The sequence below is a fragment of the Diospyros lotus genome, chromosome 14 (genome assembly GCF_014633365.1).
Source record: "Diospyros lotus cultivar Yz01 chromosome 14, ASM1463336v1, whole genome shotgun sequence".
Classification (NCBI taxonomy): domain Eukaryota; kingdom Viridiplantae; phylum Streptophyta; class Magnoliopsida; order Ericales; family Ebenaceae; genus Diospyros; species Diospyros lotus.
The window spans coordinates 7,466,514-7,487,306 of record NC_068351.1 but is presented as its reverse complement, the minus strand read 5'-3'; the positions used below and the strand labels follow the sequence as shown (position 1 = coordinate 7,487,306).

Here is a 20,793-nt window from a genome sequence, read left to right as displayed (position 1 = left end):
TCGGAAATATCAAAATGGCACCACGAGGTGTTTCCATTTATAATAGGACCGGATTCAGCCAAGTTAGTGCACCAAAAGTGAAAGTAAATGACTTGAATAGTTAATTTTTTAGTTATAATTAACGATCAGATGAATTTGACAAAGAAAAAGACATATTAAGTGAAGAATTATTAAGATTCGAAAAAATCATACAAAATTATAAACTATTTTAACAAATCACTCTTTATTCTTTATCTATGCACGAAAAGAGATAAAAAAATTTATCATATGATTTAAGGATGGTAGAAAAAGTTTCAAAATCCTAACTCTCATTTCAAAAAGATATCTCACTTATATTGTTATGCACTCACTATTAATAATTCTTTTTTTTTATATTCGATGTTAATTAAGAGATGGGTAATGTTAATTATTATTTTAAGTAATAATAATTATATTTTATTTGAGAATAAGATATATTCGTGAATTATGTTTATTATTATTGAATTATTTTTTTAAAAATATGTATTTATTTTTTTATAAAATATAATAATATAGTAATGAATAGTTGCGTAGATTTTTTGGAATGAAATAGCATATTTGTTTTTATACTATTAATTGATTTATCAATTAATATGTATTTAAACAACAACATAAATAAAAATAAAAATGAGTAGTGTTTGAGGTAAACTATGTTTCACGGAAACACCTCATAAGAGTCGTTTTCTCGTTTTCGAAACGTTTCCTATTCCCGTTTCGGACTCTATTTATACTTATTTTTTTAAAAGAATGTCCGTTTTTACGTTTTCGTTTCCTATCAGAAACGTTTTCGTTTCTGTTTCCGTGCAACATAGGAGATGAGGTGAGTATCCCTTTATGAATCCCTATATCTAATTTTACATTTTTGTCCAATAATCTGCATGATTCCTATTCTCATTACATCTATCATCAAATCAATTTATACACAAGGAGTACCTTTTAAAATTGTATATATTTGTAAATTTATTCTAAATTCTTAACAATGTTTTCTTGGTTACCATACTAATATCTCAACTTTCAAAAAATCACAAATCTTTTTAAATAACAAAATTATGAAATTAAATTGAGATATAAAATGTTATATTAAAAATAAAAATTAAAACAAAACGGGTAAATATCATTTAATCTTTGCTAGGGATAGGGACATCTCATTCTTGAGGTGAAAATTTATATAAAACTTTCTATTAAATATGATTCTTTAACAATTATATAACATTAAATATATACATATATATATACACACACTCAAATCCCCCTGTTTGAAGGCATGACCTAACTAGAACTTCCAGCACAGCCATACCTGCAGGCTGCAGCCAATCCCTGTAAAAACAGCTGCTGTGCCCGTGAATGCAAATAAAATGGTCTCATTAGGCGTCATAACATCTAACATCTGCATTCATTAGGACAGATCCAATTATGTACACCAAACGAATACTAACCAAACCCACTACATATTGAGGTCAAGCATATATAGTTACAAAACCATGGTATGGTATCATCATACAGACTGGTTTGTCACTGCTCACGAAGAGAAGAGACCACTTTTCCCCAGCACAGGATAACCTAATTTCAAATGGAAACCCATGGACTCTCTTTGGCTAATCCCACAAGCTTCCTTTTCCTTTAACCCTCTTTCCACGTATAATCCAAACCTAGTGTCACACATGGCCCTCTGATAAGCACGAGCATGTTTATGAGACTACCCATCGTTGGGTTGGCGCAAGGCAGGCGCACCACCTTCTGCCAACCCACCATCAACTTTTTGCTTCTTCCGCGGTGACAAGGAACTTGTCGAGGCATTGGGAGGTGGCTGCTGTTTATCGTCAAGTAGTGGTTGTGCCTCAGATGCTTTCAGTGCGCCGCTCAGTTTTTGCTGTTCCTCAATTATCTTCTGCAAGTATTTCCCCTGAGCCTCTATTCTCATCTGTAGCTGTCTTTGTACCTAAAATGTTACCAGAGAATTAAAGACTGAGCCAATCAAAACCAGTAATCAACTCATATGCTTTACACTTGAAGGATGCATGATGTCTTCAAAATGCTTAGTTGGAAGTGTATCCATTAACCAAGTAGTCAGATTTACTATAAAACAGGCATAAGACTCATTATTACGCATTAAATTCTCTACATTATTTTGTATGAAGCATTTTGATTAATAAATGCATCTAACGACTTTGAAGTACAGCCATAATCCTAGTCCCATTAGAATAGGAATTAAACAAGGTAAGTAACATAGAGGTTGTTACTCTCACCTCGTTTGGGAAGAATGGGATGTAAAAAAAAATATATATATTAGCTCCACTTCGTTTAGATGAGAACAGAGTAGGATGAAACGGTGAAGTAATAAAATCAAATGACATTTATACCCTTCACTTTCAAAAAATATTAAGGTTATTTACTGCAGTAATGAGGATATAATAGTAAAATTCATAACATTTATTATTAATCTCCCTTCCCCCTCTCTACACCCCAAATTATGTGCATGGGAAAATGGGCAGACAGGGAAGGACAGCTGAACCCCATACCTCCCTCTCCCAAAGAAGGGTAAGGTTTTCCTACCCCTACCCCTACGCCTCCCCTTACCCCCATTATAAAACCCTCACGACATCTCATTTAACAACACATATTTCAAACTGGTCTCACCAGAGAATGCATCTCAAAACACTAAAAATTGTTCAGAGTCAAACAACTAAAATAGTGGACACATTCCTAAAAACACAAATCTCATGCAAAAGAACAACCATTGGAGTATAACAACAAAAACAGTACACCAATCCTTAATCCGACTAGTGGGTTGGCTACATAATCTACCTCAGCAAACATTTCCATTCATATACCATATCTTACCACCATCATTGAGAATAACAATAATATTTTAAGTAAATGATATCAGCTTAAGAAAAAAGATCCCATGGCATATGCAACATCATATGCTGACATAATTTTTCAATACTAGCTACACACATTCCAGTTCCCCAAAGCTGCACAGCTGGAAACAGCATAGCATGGAGCATGATACAGGATGTGTTTGTCGCATGATACGGATGAGGAATTCTGATTTTATAGCAAAAATAGCATTTCACTTCTCACGTTGGAGGGAAAATAAGTACCACTACCACAGGATCTTGATTAACAGTTTAAGAATACATTCCTAATTAACATCATCTTATAATATGACATTTATAGAATGTCAAGGGAGATGCTCCCATTTTTCAAGTCCCTTTGAGCTTTTCTAACTGCTCTCTTTCTGTAAGGATTTGATTGCTTTGTATAAAAGGTATGCTCATCAAAGAAGGAAAAAAAAAAAGAATATCTTACAATATGAAATTATCAAATAACCATTTTTAGATCCAAGGCTTGTTCACATAAACATTTAGACAGAGGTGTCCCCATCACCTAACACAGATTACAACTGGGTAAATAACACTGTTAGTCCTTGAACTTTGCACTCCATAACATACCGATCACTATGCATTTAACTTTTGTCACCACAGCCACTAATCTTTGATTTATATTAAAACTTAGTCCCCCTTTTGATTTTTTGTCAAATTCTATTAATGAAAACTGATGTGGTATATATTCATATAAACCCCAAAATCACTTGATTCTGTGGCTAAGTTAATTTTAACATCAAGTAATTTTGTGGTTTATATTAATCTATACCAAGTTAGTTTTTGTTAACAAAAAATCAAAAGCGGGCTCAATTTTAACAAAAATCAAAGTTTAGTGGCTATGATGACAAAAATTGAAGTACAGTGACCAGTTTGTTATGGAATACAAAGTTGAGGGAATAACAATGTAATTTACTCAGTTACAATTTCAAGCAAGTCAAGGACACAGACACTCAAGACAAATATCCCCTATCCCTGTTAAAGAGGCTATGAGTCTAAAATTCTTCGGAGACAAACTGCAATAACACAAAGTTTAACAGATTTTATCATCTCTTATAATTAAATAAAAGCAAATGTAAACATGGGAACAAACCTCAAGTTGTTCATGAAGACGCTTTTGTACCTCCATTTGCATCTTTAATGCCTCATTAATTTGAACTCCCCTGAAATAATTACATTAACAAGTTACACAAACAAATTGCTTTTAAATATATGGTTACCTGACACAAATTATCAGATGAGATCAAAAGGAGTTGCAAAATAAACTTTGCAAGAGGACAAAGACACCCACTGGGAAGAATCCAAGCTACTAAGGCTGTCCCCAGAACCTTTCTTCTGATCTTTGGAACCTAAGGTCAAGAAAGTTCCAAAACTTCTGATTTAGATGCTTAGAACATGAAAACTGACAAATGCTTGCAGATTCACATGCACACATGGGAGAAGAAAAATAGGCAGAAAACTAAAACCAAACAGGATGAAAAAAATAAGGGCAGGAGTACCATCAGCAGGCGACTCAGGCAAGTACTTTGCAAGGCGATACTTCTGTATGTAAACAGTGAATGCAAAGCACAATCAGATTGAGATTTTGCGCATGAACAAGAAAAATACAGAGGGACCAACAGACCTGTAAATGGCTTTTCACATGATAAATGGTGAGACCGGGTACACCCATCACTCTTAGGACACCCTTAGGTGTTGCTCCTAATGCATAAAAAAAAAGAAATCAATAAAGCCATAAAAATCACATATGATATAATTCCAAAAGAAACAGTTATATGCAACAATGGGAGTTGCAATCAATATATCAACATAAATTGCTTTTCCTTATATGCATCTTCAGAAAAAAAGTAAGAAAGGAAAATAGTCAATGCCATTGAAAAAACATTCCCAAGTCAGGCATCTTGGCAGGACATGCACTCTCCATGTGGGAATGATACTTGTCACACAAGTATCGAAAGCCTTGGCAATGCAACATACAGAAACCACCACAAACATCCATCTGAGGACTAGAGGATGTGGGAGACTAAAGGGACAAGAGATTCCCTATAAACATGTCTTTTTTGCAGTAACACATTAGATTGAATGTAAACAGAGATCCAATCCTGAACCAGGAGCTGACATGAGGAACATGAAAATTCCATATCCTTGATGGTATGGTAGGTGCCTGAGGAATGTGCATGAAGGTATAGAACCTAGTGAATGTGAACTTCTCTTATTTTTGGTGGGCTACGATGTAGTGAGCTTCTCTTATTTTTGGTGCGCTACCGTATATTGTCCACAAGAGGTAGAATTTGCTATTGCACTTCAGAGTTCAGAGTACCAGAACCTAAAGCTGAAACAAAACTCATAACAAGCATTGGAAAAGCAACCCCCTTCCAGGTAGAGCTGTAGGTGGCAGGAAGGAAAGTGAGTCGGTGAATAGGCAAAAGGGGTGTGTTATTTTGTTGGTAGCAAATATAATAACTAGTGTTTGAGAAGTTTTATCACTTAATCACCTTCAGAATGTCTTTAAAAAAAAAAAAAAAGCCAAGTCCCCCACAAGAAAGCAAAAGTAAATGAACTCTTACACAACAAATTGTATATGTATTCAATGTCCACAAGGAATAATGCACCCATTTCCGAACTTTGGATATATATACCATCAACTAAGCTATTAGGGGTCTAAGAAGGTCCAATGAATGGAAGTACACCTTCCCAACACTCAATTTTTTATTTCTTTTAAATACTACACTTTCAAAAATTATTTTAAAAAAAATATTACAGTTTTCAAACTATTTAAAATGCTACAAATTCTTCCAAGTTAACATCCTCAGTAGATCAATGCAAACTAACCGCATGAAATTTGCTCCTCCTGGGAGTGAGCAACTCACTGTCCATTTAGCCACATAAGGAACTTCCTCTTCCCAGGAGCGAGTTTCATGCAGCTAGCTGGCATTAATCCACTGCAAGTGCTAACTTCAAAGAATTAGTAGCATTCTTATAATAGTTTGAACGTTGTACAATTTGTTAACTTAAGTTTTAAAATTGTAGTAAAAAATTCCTCAACACTCATACCTGATTCCATGCAACATAGGTGACTATCAACCTGACCTTTGTGTCTTTGTCAAAGTCCAATTGTTTGATTCTGATATAAATACGAACACCTTGGTGTAGATAGCAATGTTAAGAGAATACTCAAGGCAGGCTTTTTCTCCAAGTTGCCCATAATGTTTTTTCTTATCAAAGTTGCATTCATCTTTTAATTCCATTGCATTTAAGAAGTTTGGTTTTTGACTTGATAAAATCTTGATTAACAGTCTTTCCCCATGTTTCATGAAAAAACATGCCCAAGAACAAACCAACTGTTGCATAGCATTGAATGTTTGCCTGTTGGACCAAGCGTCTACTATCCCCTGCTTGACTTTACGAAGACCAAGGAATGACAACATTCTTCCAGACAAAACCATAGACATGAACTATCTGGAAAATAGAATAGAAATGGGAATGCAGTACAAGGTATGTTCTAAAATGTACGAATCATATGGAGTAAACACACTTACTTTACTATTAAAATTCAAATACTTTTAAACTTAATTTCTTTTTAACATTCAAATATTCAATGAAATAAAATCTTGTCTATTAATTTTTCAAAAAAAAAAAAAAATGATAGGCAAAGTAGTGGTACAGAAAAAGACACCTTAAGGGGTGAACCCTCTGTTATTCCTCCAAATTAATTGCATCTGACATATTTCTTAGAACATAAGAACACATAGAACTAAATTCACTATTCCAGAATGAAACTGTAACATGTTTGAAAACACATGTATCAATTCACAATTCGTTAAGATATTAGCATTTTCTAGCAACATAGCCTAGCCTAGAGATTGAAGAACAGTGAGAAAGGACATGAATGTAGCCAACGAGGACGCATAGAACAAAAACTGGTAAGCTTGCTAAGACTTCCCACAAATATTCTGTGAATGTCCAGTGTCCACATCCTCCTCACATTAAAATCCCCAGCTCTAGATGAATTGAATGGCAAGCAGAATCAAATATGATGCACCAAACATAGAACACAGTGCACAGCAAGAACAGGGAACAAACACACTTAACAGTCAATGGAGGTGTCAAGTATCACATGAAGAATCTATTTTCTTAAAACATTTCCAATTCTAATGTGCAAAATTACAATTCAAGCAAAAAAATAATTGCTTTTATATCACCTTTAAATCACTGCATTTCTTTTAACTGCAACAACAAACCTAAAACTACTGTATAAATTAGCTTATGATGGTATGAGAGTCCATTTATATCCTAAGAAATGCTCTCAACGTTAGTTTCAACAGATTAACCATTGAAAATTTTCTATATTAACAAAGCGAAGATAGCTTTAGGAAAAAAAGGAACTAACTGATATGAAGAGAATTCATCAAAAGTTTTGAGTTTACAAGTAATGGCCAAAATCATGTTGAACATTGTGATACACGTAATGATCTCATGAATTGACAGGAAGAATAAGTCCATAGCATTTGCATTACCATTCTTAGATGCCAAAATAGCACAAAAAGTAGTCTGACTCCAATCAACTCACCTCACTTGAGTAAAAACCAAGTGCTTAAATCAAGGGTTTTATACGTTCCTCTCTCACAGGGTTAAGTGCAACAGGATTTGATAGCGAATAAAGGGGAAAATAAGGTATTCAAATCAGTTTCTTAAATCAAGAATAGAAAAAAATAAATAACGAGTAACCCAGCTGTAAATACAGCCACCAGTTAAGGTGAAAAAAATTCAACCACCAACAGATATGCAGTTACCGATTCTATCATATCAAGATTTATTTGAGGTTATCTATTCTTGAATACTGGCCGTACTAGACAAAAAAGTAAGCCAAAAGGTCATTCAAACATATATCTGTGTCACTGAGAAGAAAATACCCACGGTCTGGTCCACCAAGTTGCGCGATAGCATCGACAAAGCGCTCATGAAGTTCAGACGTCCACCGCAATCGTTGCTTCCCACTTCCCCCTGGAGGAGGTGCACTTCTTACAGGAGACCCACCCAAACCTCCAACATGTGCAAGTTGTTCAGGAGCTTGAGGTTTGTGTGGCACTAAGCTTGCAGTTGAAAACTTCTTGGCTTGGTACATATTCAAAGCGCTTTCCTATGAATACCCAGAAATTAACAGAAAAATAAGAATTTGAGCTGAGATGCTGAGGTTCAGGGGATTTGTACTAAAAAAAAACACCATTAGCACTTCAAAATCGTTTGATATAAGAGAAGAAGATTACCAGCAAAAATTACAAGGAATTACACGTGTTCAGTAAACTGGTAATCGACTTAAGACCAGCATAATTTACTTATAGAAAACCATGGAAATTTTGATGAAAGGGGCAAAGAACAATAACCTGGAATTTTTTTGTGCAATACAAGGAGCTAGAAAGAATAAGCCGGAGAGAAAATCAATCGAAAGAGGACAAACAAAAGATGACAAAAGTAAAGCATCGCTCGATAAAATCGAGACCCAGAAAAAAATAAAACGTCGTCACATCAAAAAATAAAGAAACCTATCTAGAACTAACCATCACAAAGACAAATGAATAATTCAGACATCTAATTTAGCTTGTTTGACAATTTCTTCCTTTACCTCGTACTCCAGTAAGATGATAATAGCGAGGGTATTCTGAAGATATTCCGCCGAAATCAACCACAAACAACGGAATTAAGGAGGCGACCACTCATCCGTTCAACACTGACGGGCCGAGCAAGAGAGATAAAGAGAAAGAAAGAGAGAGCAAATCAGTCAGCACGCGAGGAAGCAAGGAAGAAATCTCAAAGGGGGGGAAGAAACAGGGTTTGGCAGGGTTGCGGCAGAGAAAGGGACAAACGGTCACAAGGCGAGTTCGTACCAGTCCGAAAGGGAGGACAAATGAATCTCGGCGAAGAAATTGAACGGAGGCGAAACGAAACAGCGAGTGCACAAACCAACAAGGATCTCCCTCCGTTGGTGTGAAATTGGGGCTTAGGGCTTTTGGAACTTGGAATTTGATGCAGGATAAGACAGATGAAAGGCGCGTTCAAAGACAAAGGGATGGTTGATTTGCTTGCTAGTCCAGTATCTAGTTCGGGTTCTGAAAGTGGGGCCCCGGCCTCGCATGTAGAATTGTAGACGTGAGGCCTAGGCTGTCATCTCTACCCACACAAAATTATTATTATATTAGTGTTTGTGTAGCTACAAGTTACAGCACAAGCTACTGTAATAAATATTATATATTTTACTTTATATTTAGGTGAAATGCTTTTTTATAACTTATTTTTAGATTTAAAACATTCTCACCAATTTGTCACGTGTTTAAAAACTATTTGTTAAGTAATAAGAGTATTTATTTAAAATCTAAAAAAATCCACATTATTTTTAGGTAAAATTATTCATTCCTTGTGCCTTGATTATTGGATCCTACACTTTTACATTAATTGTGATGTGTCTAAGAATAAATTGTATTTAATGATAAGAGTATTTAAAAAACTTAATAAATTGTGATGAATAGAATATAATTTTAATTATATTTATATCTATGTTTATATATTTACTAAACACACATTATAACAAAAACATTTACTAAATCTCTCAACAATACCAAGCAAGCAAGCAGGCAGCCAAGCAATTAGTGCACCAAGGAGTGATCAAAGAGGAGAGAAAACAAATAGAGAGAGCTTCAAGCCTTCAAATGCCAACAGGCCTGGTATTCACATTCATGGAGAATCATTTGCAACCCAGCTTCAAATATAAATAGAAAAAAGAGGGGGGGGGGGGGGGGGGGGGGGAGGGGGAGAGAGAGAAATAAAATCAAAAAGACAAAAACAAGAAGAACAAAAGATGGCAAGAAAAAGTAGGGAAACAGAAGGTTACTGAGGTACATTTTACTGAAAGCTATGTTGCCGCATATAAGTTCAAAGTTGTCTATGAAAATGTACATTTTAAAGAAAAGACTCACGGGCAGATCTAGAGATGGCAAGGCAGCCAAAAGGAAGATTCAACACCCAGCCAGTACAGGAGCAACTTCCCCGGGCAGTCGCAGTTGCAATCACAGTCGCAGTTGCAGGAGGAGGCAATGCCTTGATGTCGACAGTTGGAGAGACCATGATTTGTAGAACTAATGTAAGAGGCTAACTAGGGAAAAGTAGAACAGCATAACAAACACAATGCATCTACACAAGGCTCATACACCAACGCCAAATGTCAAAAAGGGGACGAGCTTGTTCTTCGGAGCTGGTACTTGGGCTCGGGAGGCGGCACACTTGGCAACGCCTTCTCCACTGCCTGCTCAAAGTTAAAATAACAAAAATCAGAATAATAAGACAAAGTGCATGCTTCATAGTTCTATAATTTGATCATATATTTTGTGCAGCAAGGAAGAACTTGATCATATCTAAAGGGTGCTTAGTGCCTCCGAATTTCCAAATTCTCGGAACTCCATGACACTATTGAGTTACATTTCTCACATTTATCATGCCAAGATTGGTTTTCCACAACTTAAGTGCCATCCATTCATGCAGATGATTCAATGATATCTTTGGCTATATGGCATCAAAGAAGGGATAAACCACAAGAGAGTTTGTGTAGATGCTGAGAGACCAATTTAAGTATGGGGTTTTTCTGTGTTTCTTCTCCCAAAGATGAAACCTATCACTTATTTCTGTTCTTCTGGTTTCATTTCCCTAGAGAATCAGTGCATAAACAGGTTGCCCGACATAAAACTAAAACCATGAACTTGGAATGGACAAAGTCAAAGCAATACAATCCTGTCTGCCACACTTCCATCTTGAAACAATGACTCCATCGTGACGATATCTCAATTATAAGATAGACAAATGAGCTTGTATTCATAGGGGGAAGAAAAAAGAACTTCTATTAAGCAACTGAAATTCTAATTCATGCAAAAAATTAGAAAACTGATTTCAGAAAAATAATTCTGAGAGGTCTAACTAACTATTGATTGAAGTTAAATTTTTAGATAAATGAGCTAAATTCCTATTTTCAAGCTGTCAATAATACAAGTATAATTTTAAGTTTCACCTAGCTAAATAAATATTTGAATTTTTTTTTTGAAGACACAGCATGTTCTCTTATCCTAAACTCACTTTCATTCACAATTCTGATTCCAATAATTAAACTAATAAGTGAAATTTATAAGAACACTCCAATATAAGAAAATAATGAATACCCCACGCATGCAAAGTGGGGAGCATCATGCACTGGGGATGCCCTTTTATATAGATATAATTAACTATAATCCTCTGAACCTTTACGAGAAAGAACTTTCTTGCTCTTTTATCCTCCCACCTTCACTGCCACTTCATGCTTCCAGCATAAAAATGAAAGTAACTCTTAAGTTTGGACCACCACTTTACTGCTGTTCAAATCCTCTCAACAGTTTTGAAGTCCTAAAACAGACAAATCCTCGAGCTCTCTTATACAAATGTAATCATGATAAAAATCAACACAAATAGTAAGCACTAACATGAGTCACATTGCTCTCTGCAACTTATTCTCAACCCAACAGCCTCCTTCACTAATCAATTAAGAGCCAATAATTCTGAAAACCCTCAATGACAATAGCCCTAAAGTCCAAAGAAGATTCTAGATAACTGCTCATGGAGGTGTCTACAGAGGCTACCTATCCCCTTAATACATCGATTTCCAGTTTCTAACTATGTGTATTAATCACGACTGCTCCTAGACAGATTTGAATAAACCTGAACTGCATGCAGGTGACAAATCAATGTATCCAAGCTTATACACCAGTATGACAATATATACAATTTGTACAATATAAACATGCACAAAACAGTTGAGGTAGGCAACGGCAATTGTCAGACAGTAAAAGTGAATTGAATGTCACTTTGGGTCACTGGTTTGAAGAATACGTAGGGAGACAATTTCTCGATCCCCCCCCCTAACAATAACAATCACAAGCTTTGATCCCTCAACTGAAAAATACATCAGTTTAAGGGCATCTCAGTGCATAAGGCTCCCTACTTTGCGAGAGATGTATTTGTACATAGTCTTCATCTTGCTTTTTTGCAAAGAAGTTATTCGAAGAAGTCAAATTTGTGACCTCACAAAGGAACAACTTTACATTGCTACCAAGGTTCACCCTCTAAAAAATGCAAGTCATATGCCATATATTTGTATCATACCAATTTTTCCCCTTCTGATTCAGAGATTCAGATCCAAAAAGTTCGAAAATAAATGGAAGCATGTGACTTGGTCACATGACTAACAAGATTTGCTAAGTAAGTTTCGTGCCTAAAATGACCTTTCCTGTCTAAAAGTTCATATTACTGTTGTCCTTTCAGTTCAACGTGCACATGACTACACCAGATCACAAATCCACCGTCTCTCTCTCTCATGCTTAACCTTGCCTTCCCCTTCCCCCTTCATCTGATCATCCACCTTTCAAATAGTTACTTCCTTTTCCACCCTCTCTGCCCTCTACCTCCATCCATCCTTCCTCCCCTTCGTCGTGCTCAGCTAGCTGATTGCTGCAAACTGCACCAACACCACCCACACCCCAAAAAAAAACAACAAAATGGTCATCATCATATCCAACTTGTCCTGCAATGGAGCCCCTTGCTGCATGGATCCAACCGTATCCTTCATGGGTGTTCAAAGTAAAATTGGTGACAAATTTCTTAATCGATCATAACTTCAAGTTTTTGTCTTCCGTGTTAGAATGGATCACAGCTTGGAGAAAAATTGGAAATCCATTATCATACTCTCCAATCAACTTAATTTGAGGGGCTAACAAAACTAAGAATCTTAAGCAGATAAGAGAGAATGTGAACATCTGAAGATGGACAAATCCCATATGACAAACTAAAAGCAAGTTGAAGATGAAACAGAATATATAAATACATACTCGCATATATGTTTCTATATTGACTTGAATGTGCAAACACAGGATGACACTTTGTGTGCTAAATGGGTAACCAGCAGCAGAAAGATTGATTAGCCAATACCAATTTCCCTGAGTGTAAAGCAGAATTGAAGCACCATTAAACTTAGAGCAAAGATGATAAGGAATCAGTTATGAAGAGCAAGCAAGTGTGGTAGTTCTAGGTCTGTCTGCCAAAGCTGATATATGGATCTGATGGTAGTTATGAAAGTTGCAAGGGGTGGGGTTTCCTGTGGTGTGTGGAGGTGACGCTGCTTTATGCCGGTGACAATGGTGACCTAGTAACAGGTTGAAGAGTATGACTGAATACCAGAAATATATTATACATATATAGTTTGCATTAGACTAAAAAGTCTTTTTTTTATTCAATAAGTATTATATGGTTCTGGGATAGACCCTGGAGACTAAAAAATATCCATTTATAATTCATTTCTGTTGGCCTAAAGTAGCACTGCCCAAGTGGTAGACGAAGGGGGTATAATATCACACTTTTTTAGTCTAAATGATATCAATCTATACCTGGCATAAGTCAGTTCATCCAACTAAAGTATTTCTGCAATATATCAGTCAAGAAACTGTAACTGAACCATTGATTCTTGGCGATCTTCCACTCTGTGTATGGTGTTGTGAAGATACAAAGAACATGAGGGCCTTTTTAGCTGTGGAAAATGTTCTCCAGTTTTGTATCTCAAATTTTCTATAATGTCTCTAGTTTTAATTTTCCATAGAAAATTTGAAAAAAAGCGTTCAAATGTTAGGAGTACGGAAACTAATTTCCAATCTAGAAAATTGGAACAAATGTTCAAGAGAGAGAGGCTTTCTTTTGTGTACCTTGTGTTAGAAAAGGAGATGCAGATGATTTGGGGAAAATTTTTTTAGAAAACTGCAATTCAAATCTCCAAATTAGTAAGAAAAATTTGGAGAACTCCCGGGTTCAATTCAATTTTGGAGAACTGCATTTATCAAATCTTCATTTTATATTTAGGAATTTTTTGTATGTAAACAAGTTTGTTGTTTTCCACAACTAAACAGTCCATGAATGTTTGATCACGAGCTAGTTGCCTCTTTATTGAAAGCAATAAATATTTCCAAGAAAGGATATCACATAAATTCAGCTTTTCTAGTTCTATTTTTTAAACTTGTCAAAATGCCAACTATTTGAGGCATTACTTCGACTTAGGCTAATGCAACACAACAAGCTTGACCACTTTCAGGACCATGTTGCTCAAGGCATTTGTCTGCTCCTATATTCCTTATCAGTTAAACTTATAATTTTGTTTCCAAGGGGAGATGAAGTTCTATAATTAAGAACATTTGACAAAGTACCAGTTTCCAGAAAAGAAATGAACAAGAGGAATGGATAATCCATAGTCCTTCACATAATACAGCCAGACATCTATAGGTTGGAGTCTTTCACATAATACAGCCAAACATCCATAGGTAGGTAGGTTTAGAACAAGATTCCAAGTAGCAGTAGGTGCCACCCCATGACATAGTAGCATTAACATGGACATAACGCAGATGGAGACTGCATATAGCTATGATTTTCTTTTCTTCTACCCTTTGGATTGAACAACTTCGTCACATTTTTCCCTAGGATTACTTCAATTTGGTATTTTATAATTTGTTAAGACATTTCCAACTTCTAAACATAAGCAAACATGTGATGAGTTTATGTCCTATCACTACCAGAAAAATAATAGTGATAAATAAATTCAAAGAATTTTACCTTTTTTTTTTTTTGCTCTTGAAGAATTTTACAATGTCGTTAAAACAACATCAACAAGAAATGCTCACATCAACAACAACAACAACAACATATCAAGTCATTATCCCACTATGTGGAGTCGGCTACATGAATTCTAGACTTCCATGTATTTCTGTCTTTTGTCATATCTTCATTTAGATCCATACACTTCATATCAAACTTTAATATCTCTCTCAAAGTCTTCTTGGGTCTGCCTCTACCTTTTTTTTTGACTAATTGTTCCATTTCATCAACTCTCCTCACAGGAGCGTTTATTGATCTCCTTCTCACATGACTAAACCATCTTAGTCTAGTCTCTCTCATCTTCTCCTCGATTGGCACTACTCTTACCTTATTACGAATAACTTCATTTCTAATCTTATCCTTCCTTGTATGGCCGCACATCCATCTTAACATCCTCATCTCCGCTACACTCATCTTTTGCTCATGCTGGTATTTAACTGCCCAACATTCTGAGCCATATAGCAAGACTGGTCTTATAGCTGTCCTATAGAATTTTCCTTTCAGTTTTAATGGGATTTTACCATCACATAACACCCCCGATGCATTTCTCTATTTTAGCCAACCTGCCTTAATTCTATGTGCGACATCCTCATGGATTTCTCCATCTTTTTGAATCACTGATCCCAAATATCGAAAATGGTTTTTTCTTTGTAAGATTTGGTCTTCCAATTTTATTATAACATCATCAACTCTTGCATTCTTACTAAATTTACATTCCATATATTCTGTTTTCTTTCTACTTAATTTAAATCCCTTAGATTCTAAATTGCTTCTCCACAACTCAAGCTTAGATTCTGATGACTGTATTTACTTTTTTTTTTTATATATATATTTGCTTGAGGAAAGATGTTAACCTAGAACAGGAAAAACATAAATTATTTTCACACTGCCTAAATTTTATCCACCTAGTATGCAATAGGCCATGTACAAAGAATCCTAATCCAGCACATAAAGATTGACAAACATATAATTAAAGAAATTTTATAATCAGCCAGCATAGAATTCAGAAAGGAAAAGAAATGAAGTTCTGGAGCAGTAGGAAAATGGAGAGAGAGAGAGATTGTCTACAATGTTTGCTTATATATGCTTGTGTGTACAATAACAATTTGCATGCCTAATTACAAAATATGAACAAAGACATTTCCTAATATTTTATCTTTATTGATGCAACCACAATTGAAGAATTTGATGATAAAGAATTATATGGTACTGTGTTTATTAGCCATGCATGATGACATGGGCCTAAAGCTATAATACAGAATTAGAAAAGATAAAACTTTCATTTACTTAATTACGGATTCCAAAAGGGCGTTCCAGTGCACAATCCAATTTCCAAAAATTTCAGCATGTTTATATCTAATACTTTAATGAAACATGCGCTTGAAGGTTCAAGTGCCCCATCAAGGAAAGAGACTGAGCTTGACCTTAACATCTCATATTAATTTGCTACTGAATGGTGTACAGGAATAGGATACAACAAGCACAAGCACGATCTAATTCATTTAGCCATGAAACAGCAAAGCAGGTCACTCCTGAATCCTTCCAAGGTCTACTATTTAGGCAGCTCTAACATCTGATCTAATGTAGTTTACGGCCTAGAGTATTTCTTTTTGATATAGACAACAACATAAATTCTAGTTCACCAATCATCTATATCTATGGGCATACCTTTTGTAAACATAACTCGTATCCTGGAGTTTCCACCAGGTTTTTCTTGGTTTTCCTCAACCTCTTTTGCTAAAGACTTCTTCCATTCCATCCACTCTCCTCATAAGAGCCTCTATCTGTTTTCTCCTGCTTCCTAGACCTGTTGCACTTCAACCCAAAATGTACCCTGTCAAAGACTCAACTTAACAAAGTCTGCTACCGTTTGGCCTTTAATTTCACTGTTAAAATCAATAAAAGTAGTTGTAGGATAAAATCCAGCAACAGAATTTGACACCTAGGTTATTCCTATCTGGACCCTGATTCTAAACTCATATTCTTGCTCAAAGAATGCCATGCTGTTTACTGTTTCATCCTCTCCGTCATCTTCTCTTCTCTTACTAGGAGAGTCTTTTGTATTTTTTAAATGTACAAGAGCCCAAAAACTATTTTTGCTCTCAGATTTTTCGTTCAGAGGCATCAGATTACATGCTTTGCTACCTCTGGATTATGTAATTGTTTAGACAATTTCTATTCCATGGCCTTGACAGACTGCTATGCAAAGAGAGACAACGGAAAAATAATGACCTGGTAAAAGTCAGTCTCCCCACCCCACACCCCCAAACACAAAAAAAAAAAAAAAAACCTGGCTGATGAATGACGGCTGGAAGCACAGAGAGACTAATGGGTTCTAAATCAGTTTGATGCTAAGAAGCACTTGATTGAACATGGATAAATCATGATACAGATATGGAGACATGCCAGTTAAGAAGAAAACTACAAGCCATGATGAGGACATGATATGTATAAATGTTTGTGATTTCATGAAAAGTAGTTATCTTTACATTTCACATTACATAAACATTTTAAATCTTATTATATTAACATAATCGGAGATCATTTTCCAAATTCTACAAAATGAAAACCAAATTTAGAAAGATTCTAATCAAGTTTGAGTTTGTGGAATGGGCATCTGACCTCCTCTACTTCATTCTTATTTACTTGGTTTAGTTTTACTCAATATTTACTTCTTTTAATATTTTGCCCTCTTTTTTACATAATTGCCTTGCACATGCACAAATCCTTACTTAGAATGCCTAGAGGACGGAGCTTTGTTAGCTTTCTTAAGGATTTTCTCTGAGAGACAAAAGTTAATAAAGAGTCTCCACCTATTTTTGTGTTATTTGTTTAGCCAAGCCATTTCTCTTTTGCATGTCCATGGAGTCCAAATTCAATGATTAAGATAATGGAGAAGGGAGAGGTGTGCAAAATGAGAACAAAATCTAATCACTTTTCAGAAAGCTCCATTCATGAACAAATTAGAAATTGGATTGAATGATTAATTCATATAATCCACTGCTTATCATTGGAGACGGAAGTTATTTTCTTCAGGCTCACTGCAAGAAAACAGCTTCTAAAGCCCTGGGCTCACAGAAAGTAACATTAAACCTCTAACAACATCAAAATGACATGGTGACTCAACAGTCCGCAAACAGGACTAAGTCTTAAAATTTGGACCAAGTCCTTCAATTGGCAATTAATTTCATGTGGTGTTAGTTGCGAAGCATGCTTTACATTGGCAAACAATTGAAGTCTATATAAGAGAAGATGGTCCTTAAAGCAACCAAAAACACTTCCGCAATGCAGGAAATAAATATCACTACCCCAGAGGAGTTCAAATGAGTTATTTGATTTACAATACATCAACAAACAATCAATCCAAGAAAATGAGTATGATGCATCGAAAGTTGAAATAATCACTTCAAATACCTTGATAGCTTCTGCTGATTGTTGCCAGACATCTATCAAATAGTTGCATCAATTTTAACATCTAGTATTAGCCCTAAGTCAAGTTTTAATGGCTTAGGATATCTCAAAACTACATCAACTCACAGGCAAGCATGCATAGCACTGAGTTTCCCCACTTTTGACTTCTGATATCACAGCCATATAATTTTACCAGAGAATTTTTACCAAAATTGGCTCTTAGTTAGCCATGAAACCGGTATGAGATTTTTATTTTTGCAACCAAATGACAGAAACAAACTCCAAATTTATGACTGTACATACCTTCTGTCTCTTAAGCTTTTCATTCTCCTCTTCTAGACGTGAAACCTTGTTCTCCAGCTCATGGGTATAAGCCTGTCATCAGTATACATATATCTCATGCAGTCAAGCATAAAATAAAGGCAAACGCAAACCAATTGGCTGACAGACAAATTCAAAATGTGAAATATAACCTAACCTGCTTCCTTGCTCTCGAGCGAGCAGCAGATTCTCTATTCTTAATCATTCTCTTTTGCCTCCTTTCAACAGTTTTTTCAATCACATCTCCAGGAGCAACCCTTTTCCGTCCAGGTGTCTGTGTATCTGAAAGAGTGCCCATCAAAGTGGATGGTGACATGGTCATTTGGGGTTCCTGGTAAGATACATCCATAATCGGGTTGGCACCAATAGGAAGATGCTGCTGGACCGGGTGGCCCGGCATGTAAACAGCCATCATATTCTGTTGGTGTTGATGCTGCTGCTGCTGCGCCGGCTGAGGAATCGAGGGCAGCTGGTAATGCATCCACTGAGCTTGTGGGGGCATATTTTGTTGGGCCAATCCAATTGGATCCCCACCTAAAACAGGACCAGGATTCTTCTTCCTGGGAGAAGATTCAGCGACCACCCCTGCTTTAACTAAGAAGTCCTCCAATGTCATCTCCCCAAGAGTAGGCTGCCTCTCCTGGGCTTTCTTATCATGACTACTCTTCTTCTGGCCCTGCTGAATATCCTGCCACACCTCATCCACAGTCTTCTTGCTCAGATCACCGGACAACGCAACACTTGGCTGCCGATGCAGAGACGGGACTGATGGTGCCATCTGCAGGCCATGTTGCACAGCCCCATAATCAACACTCCCCACCCCCTGATTAGCCTCGGCAGTCCAAACACTCTTGAGAAGCTCATCAAGATTCATGCTGCTAAGTGGTTTCCCCAAATTCCCTAATTGGTTCTGGACCTCATCTAGGGTGAGGCTATACAAGGATCCTTCCCGGGCCAATGCATGTGATTTTTGCCCCTCAGTTCCACCGCTACTTCCACCGCCACAACCAGCTTGAGATCCCATTGTTTGAGTCCCCATTCACCAGCCAAAAACCAACCCCCAAAATCACAAATCGATCCGAGATCCCTTTTTATCAAGAACAACTCAGACTCCTAATCTGCAATCCCAAATCCAAAGATAAAAGAGGGTGTATATTAACTCCTAATCAACTCCAAATCCCATGGATTAGACCATCAAATACGTTGAATCCGTCAAAACAAGAAGCCCTATCAGAGACACTTCTCCGGGACTTCAACCAAGGCATAGCTAACTAAGAAAAACCAGATGGGGGCTACAGAGTGACTGAGAAATCAAAACAAAACCCAGATCAAATCAAATCCAAGTGCACCGAAGGAAAATGCGTAAAGGCACAAAATTTGCAGCAGACTCACCACAATCAGACGCAGTCTTGGACGCACGGAGAAAATATGAAGAGAGAGAGAGAGAGAGAGACCCAGAAATCTGAATCAGCTTGCATGCAGCGACATATGTCCAACATTCCCCGCAAGAGAACAAAACCCAGAAACCATGCTGCACAAAAAACCCACTGCGCTCTCCATCTACCTGAGACCAAATGGCAATTTATTTATATAAATATTTACGAATACAACAAATACAGACCCACATTCTATTTTCTAGAAGAAGACGAAGATGAAGAATATATATATATATATCTGATTATCATATATATATATAAAGGAAAATGCACATAACTATACTCCGACAAGCACATGAAGTGGAAAAAAAAAATAAACCCAAGATTACAGACCAGGAAAAAGAATTGAAGAAAAAGACGGAATACCAAGTATATCCTGGTAAGAAATGGCAAGCAAAATCCAAATAGAGACATTCGCACGCTTGTACCACCTACATATCTTGACTATGAATTAATTAAACAGCAACAATAATAATAATAATAAATACCAAGTATTATATTAAACATCAAAAAATACAAGATATAGAATGGGAACTTTACTTGCTCGCCGCAGGATCCGATCTGAATCTAAAAATTTGCCATTTCTTTAGCTTTTTCTTGGGGAGGGAGAGAGGAGAGAGGACCTGCAATTTCTTGGTCCCTGCCCTACGGTGTTTCCCTTCTTTCATCTTTTTAGGGAAACTAATATTTTATACAAGAACTTGTATTATACAAATGGGGTGGACTCCCATATAGTAGGATAGCATGCTTGGCATTATCATCTTATCTGTTTCTCGTCGTTTTTGTCTTTAATTTTTGAATCTTGTCTAAGTTGAGTATCAAATTCATAATCTACTCATATCATTCATAATGTATCACTTGTTTGTCACTTAATTTATGTTCTAGAGACATGTTAATACCAATGTAAATTATTTTTTCACTTATAAAATAGTTTAAATTAACAATATTATTATATAAAATATTTAATTTAATATAATTAATGCGGCTGTGTATTGAATAGTTTATATAATAAGATT

At 36.1% G+C, this 20,793-nt stretch overlaps 2 protein-coding genes across 10 annotated transcripts; both read right to left on the bottom strand.

Moving 5' to 3' along the window:
• Nucleotides 1-1,387: 1,387 nt before the first annotated feature.
• On the bottom strand, nucleotides 1,388-10,097 carry LOC127789932 (myb family transcription factor PHL7-like). Of its 7 annotated transcripts, XM_052319035.1 has the most exons (8): nucleotides 8,789-9,002; nucleotides 8,527-8,631; nucleotides 7,821-8,043; nucleotides 4,528-4,604; nucleotides 4,403-4,445; nucleotides 4,195-4,252; nucleotides 3,997-4,066; nucleotides 1,388-1,957 (listed from the first exon to the last, which is right to left on the bottom strand). In XM_052319035.1, exons 3-8 carry the CDS (start codon nucleotides 8,026-8,028, stop codon nucleotides 1,715-1,717), a joined length of 699 nt encoding a protein of 232 aa, XP_052174995.1. In that variant the 5' UTR covers nucleotides 8,029-8,043; nucleotides 8,527-8,631; nucleotides 8,789-9,002; the 3' UTR covers nucleotides 1,388-1,714. The 7 variants fall into 7 exon arrangements, with proteins under 7 accessions (XP_052174995.1, XP_052174998.1, XP_052174994.1 ...); XM_052319038.1 differs by lacking the exons at nucleotides 8,527-8,631; nucleotides 8,789-9,002 and adding an exon at nucleotides 9,875-10,097; XM_052319034.1 differs by having other exon boundaries at nucleotides 8,527-9,002.
• Nucleotides 9,786-20,437, bottom strand: LOC127789930 (ABSCISIC ACID-INSENSITIVE 5-like protein 2). Of its 3 annotated transcripts, none has more exons than XR_008020690.1 (5): nucleotides 19,734-19,974; nucleotides 18,499-19,644; nucleotides 18,324-18,395; nucleotides 16,278-16,424; nucleotides 9,786-10,200 (listed from the first exon to the last, which is right to left on the bottom strand). XR_008020690.1 is itself a non-coding variant. In XM_052319032.1 (5 exons), exons 3-5 carry the CDS (start codon nucleotides 19,378-19,380, stop codon nucleotides 10,120-10,122), a joined length of 1,035 nt encoding a protein of 344 aa, XP_052174992.1. In that variant the 5' UTR covers nucleotides 19,381-19,644; nucleotides 19,734-19,905; nucleotides 20,318-20,437; the 3' UTR covers nucleotides 9,786-10,119. The 3 variants fall into 3 exon arrangements, 2 of the variants coding, with proteins under 2 accessions (XP_052174992.1, XP_052174993.1); XM_052319032.1 differs by lacking the exon at nucleotides 16,278-16,424 and adding an exon at nucleotides 20,318-20,437 and having other exon boundaries at nucleotides 19,734-19,905; XM_052319033.1 differs by lacking the exon at nucleotides 16,278-16,424 and having other exon boundaries at nucleotides 18,499-19,459; nucleotides 19,734-19,969.
• Between the last annotated feature and the right edge of the window lie 356 nt (nucleotides 20,438-20,793).

What these genes read in the sequence shown, in the direction of transcription:
- LOC127789932 (XM_052319038.1), bottom strand. Translation starts at nt 8,028, where the DNA reads ATGTACCAAGCCAAGAAGTTTTCAACTGCAAGCTTAGTGCCACACAAA. An exon ending in GCCTGAGTCGCCTGCTGATG is followed by an intron (nt 4,253 to 4,402) that starts GTACTCCTGCCC and finishes TCTTGACCTTAG; the next exon opens with GTTCCAAAGATCAGAAGAAA. An exon ending in AGTAGCTTGGATTCTTCCCA is followed by an intron (nt 4,067 to 4,194) that starts GTGGGTGTCTTT and finishes TAATTATTTCAG; the next exon opens with GGGAGTTCAAATTAATGAGG.
- LOC127789930 (XM_052319032.1), bottom strand. Translation starts at nt 19,380, where the DNA reads ATGGGGACTCAAACAATGGGATCTCAAGCTGGTTGTGGCGGTGGAAGT. An exon ending in GCTCGAGAGCAAGGAAGCAG is followed by an intron (nt 18,396 to 18,498) that starts GTTAGGTTATAT and finishes TACTGATGACAG; the next exon opens with GCTTATACCCATGAGCTGGA. An exon ending in AAAAGCTTAAGAGACAGAAG is followed by an intron (nt 10,201 to 18,323) that starts GTATGTACAGTC and finishes AACTTTGAGCAG; the next exon opens with GCAGTGGAGAAGGCGTTGCC.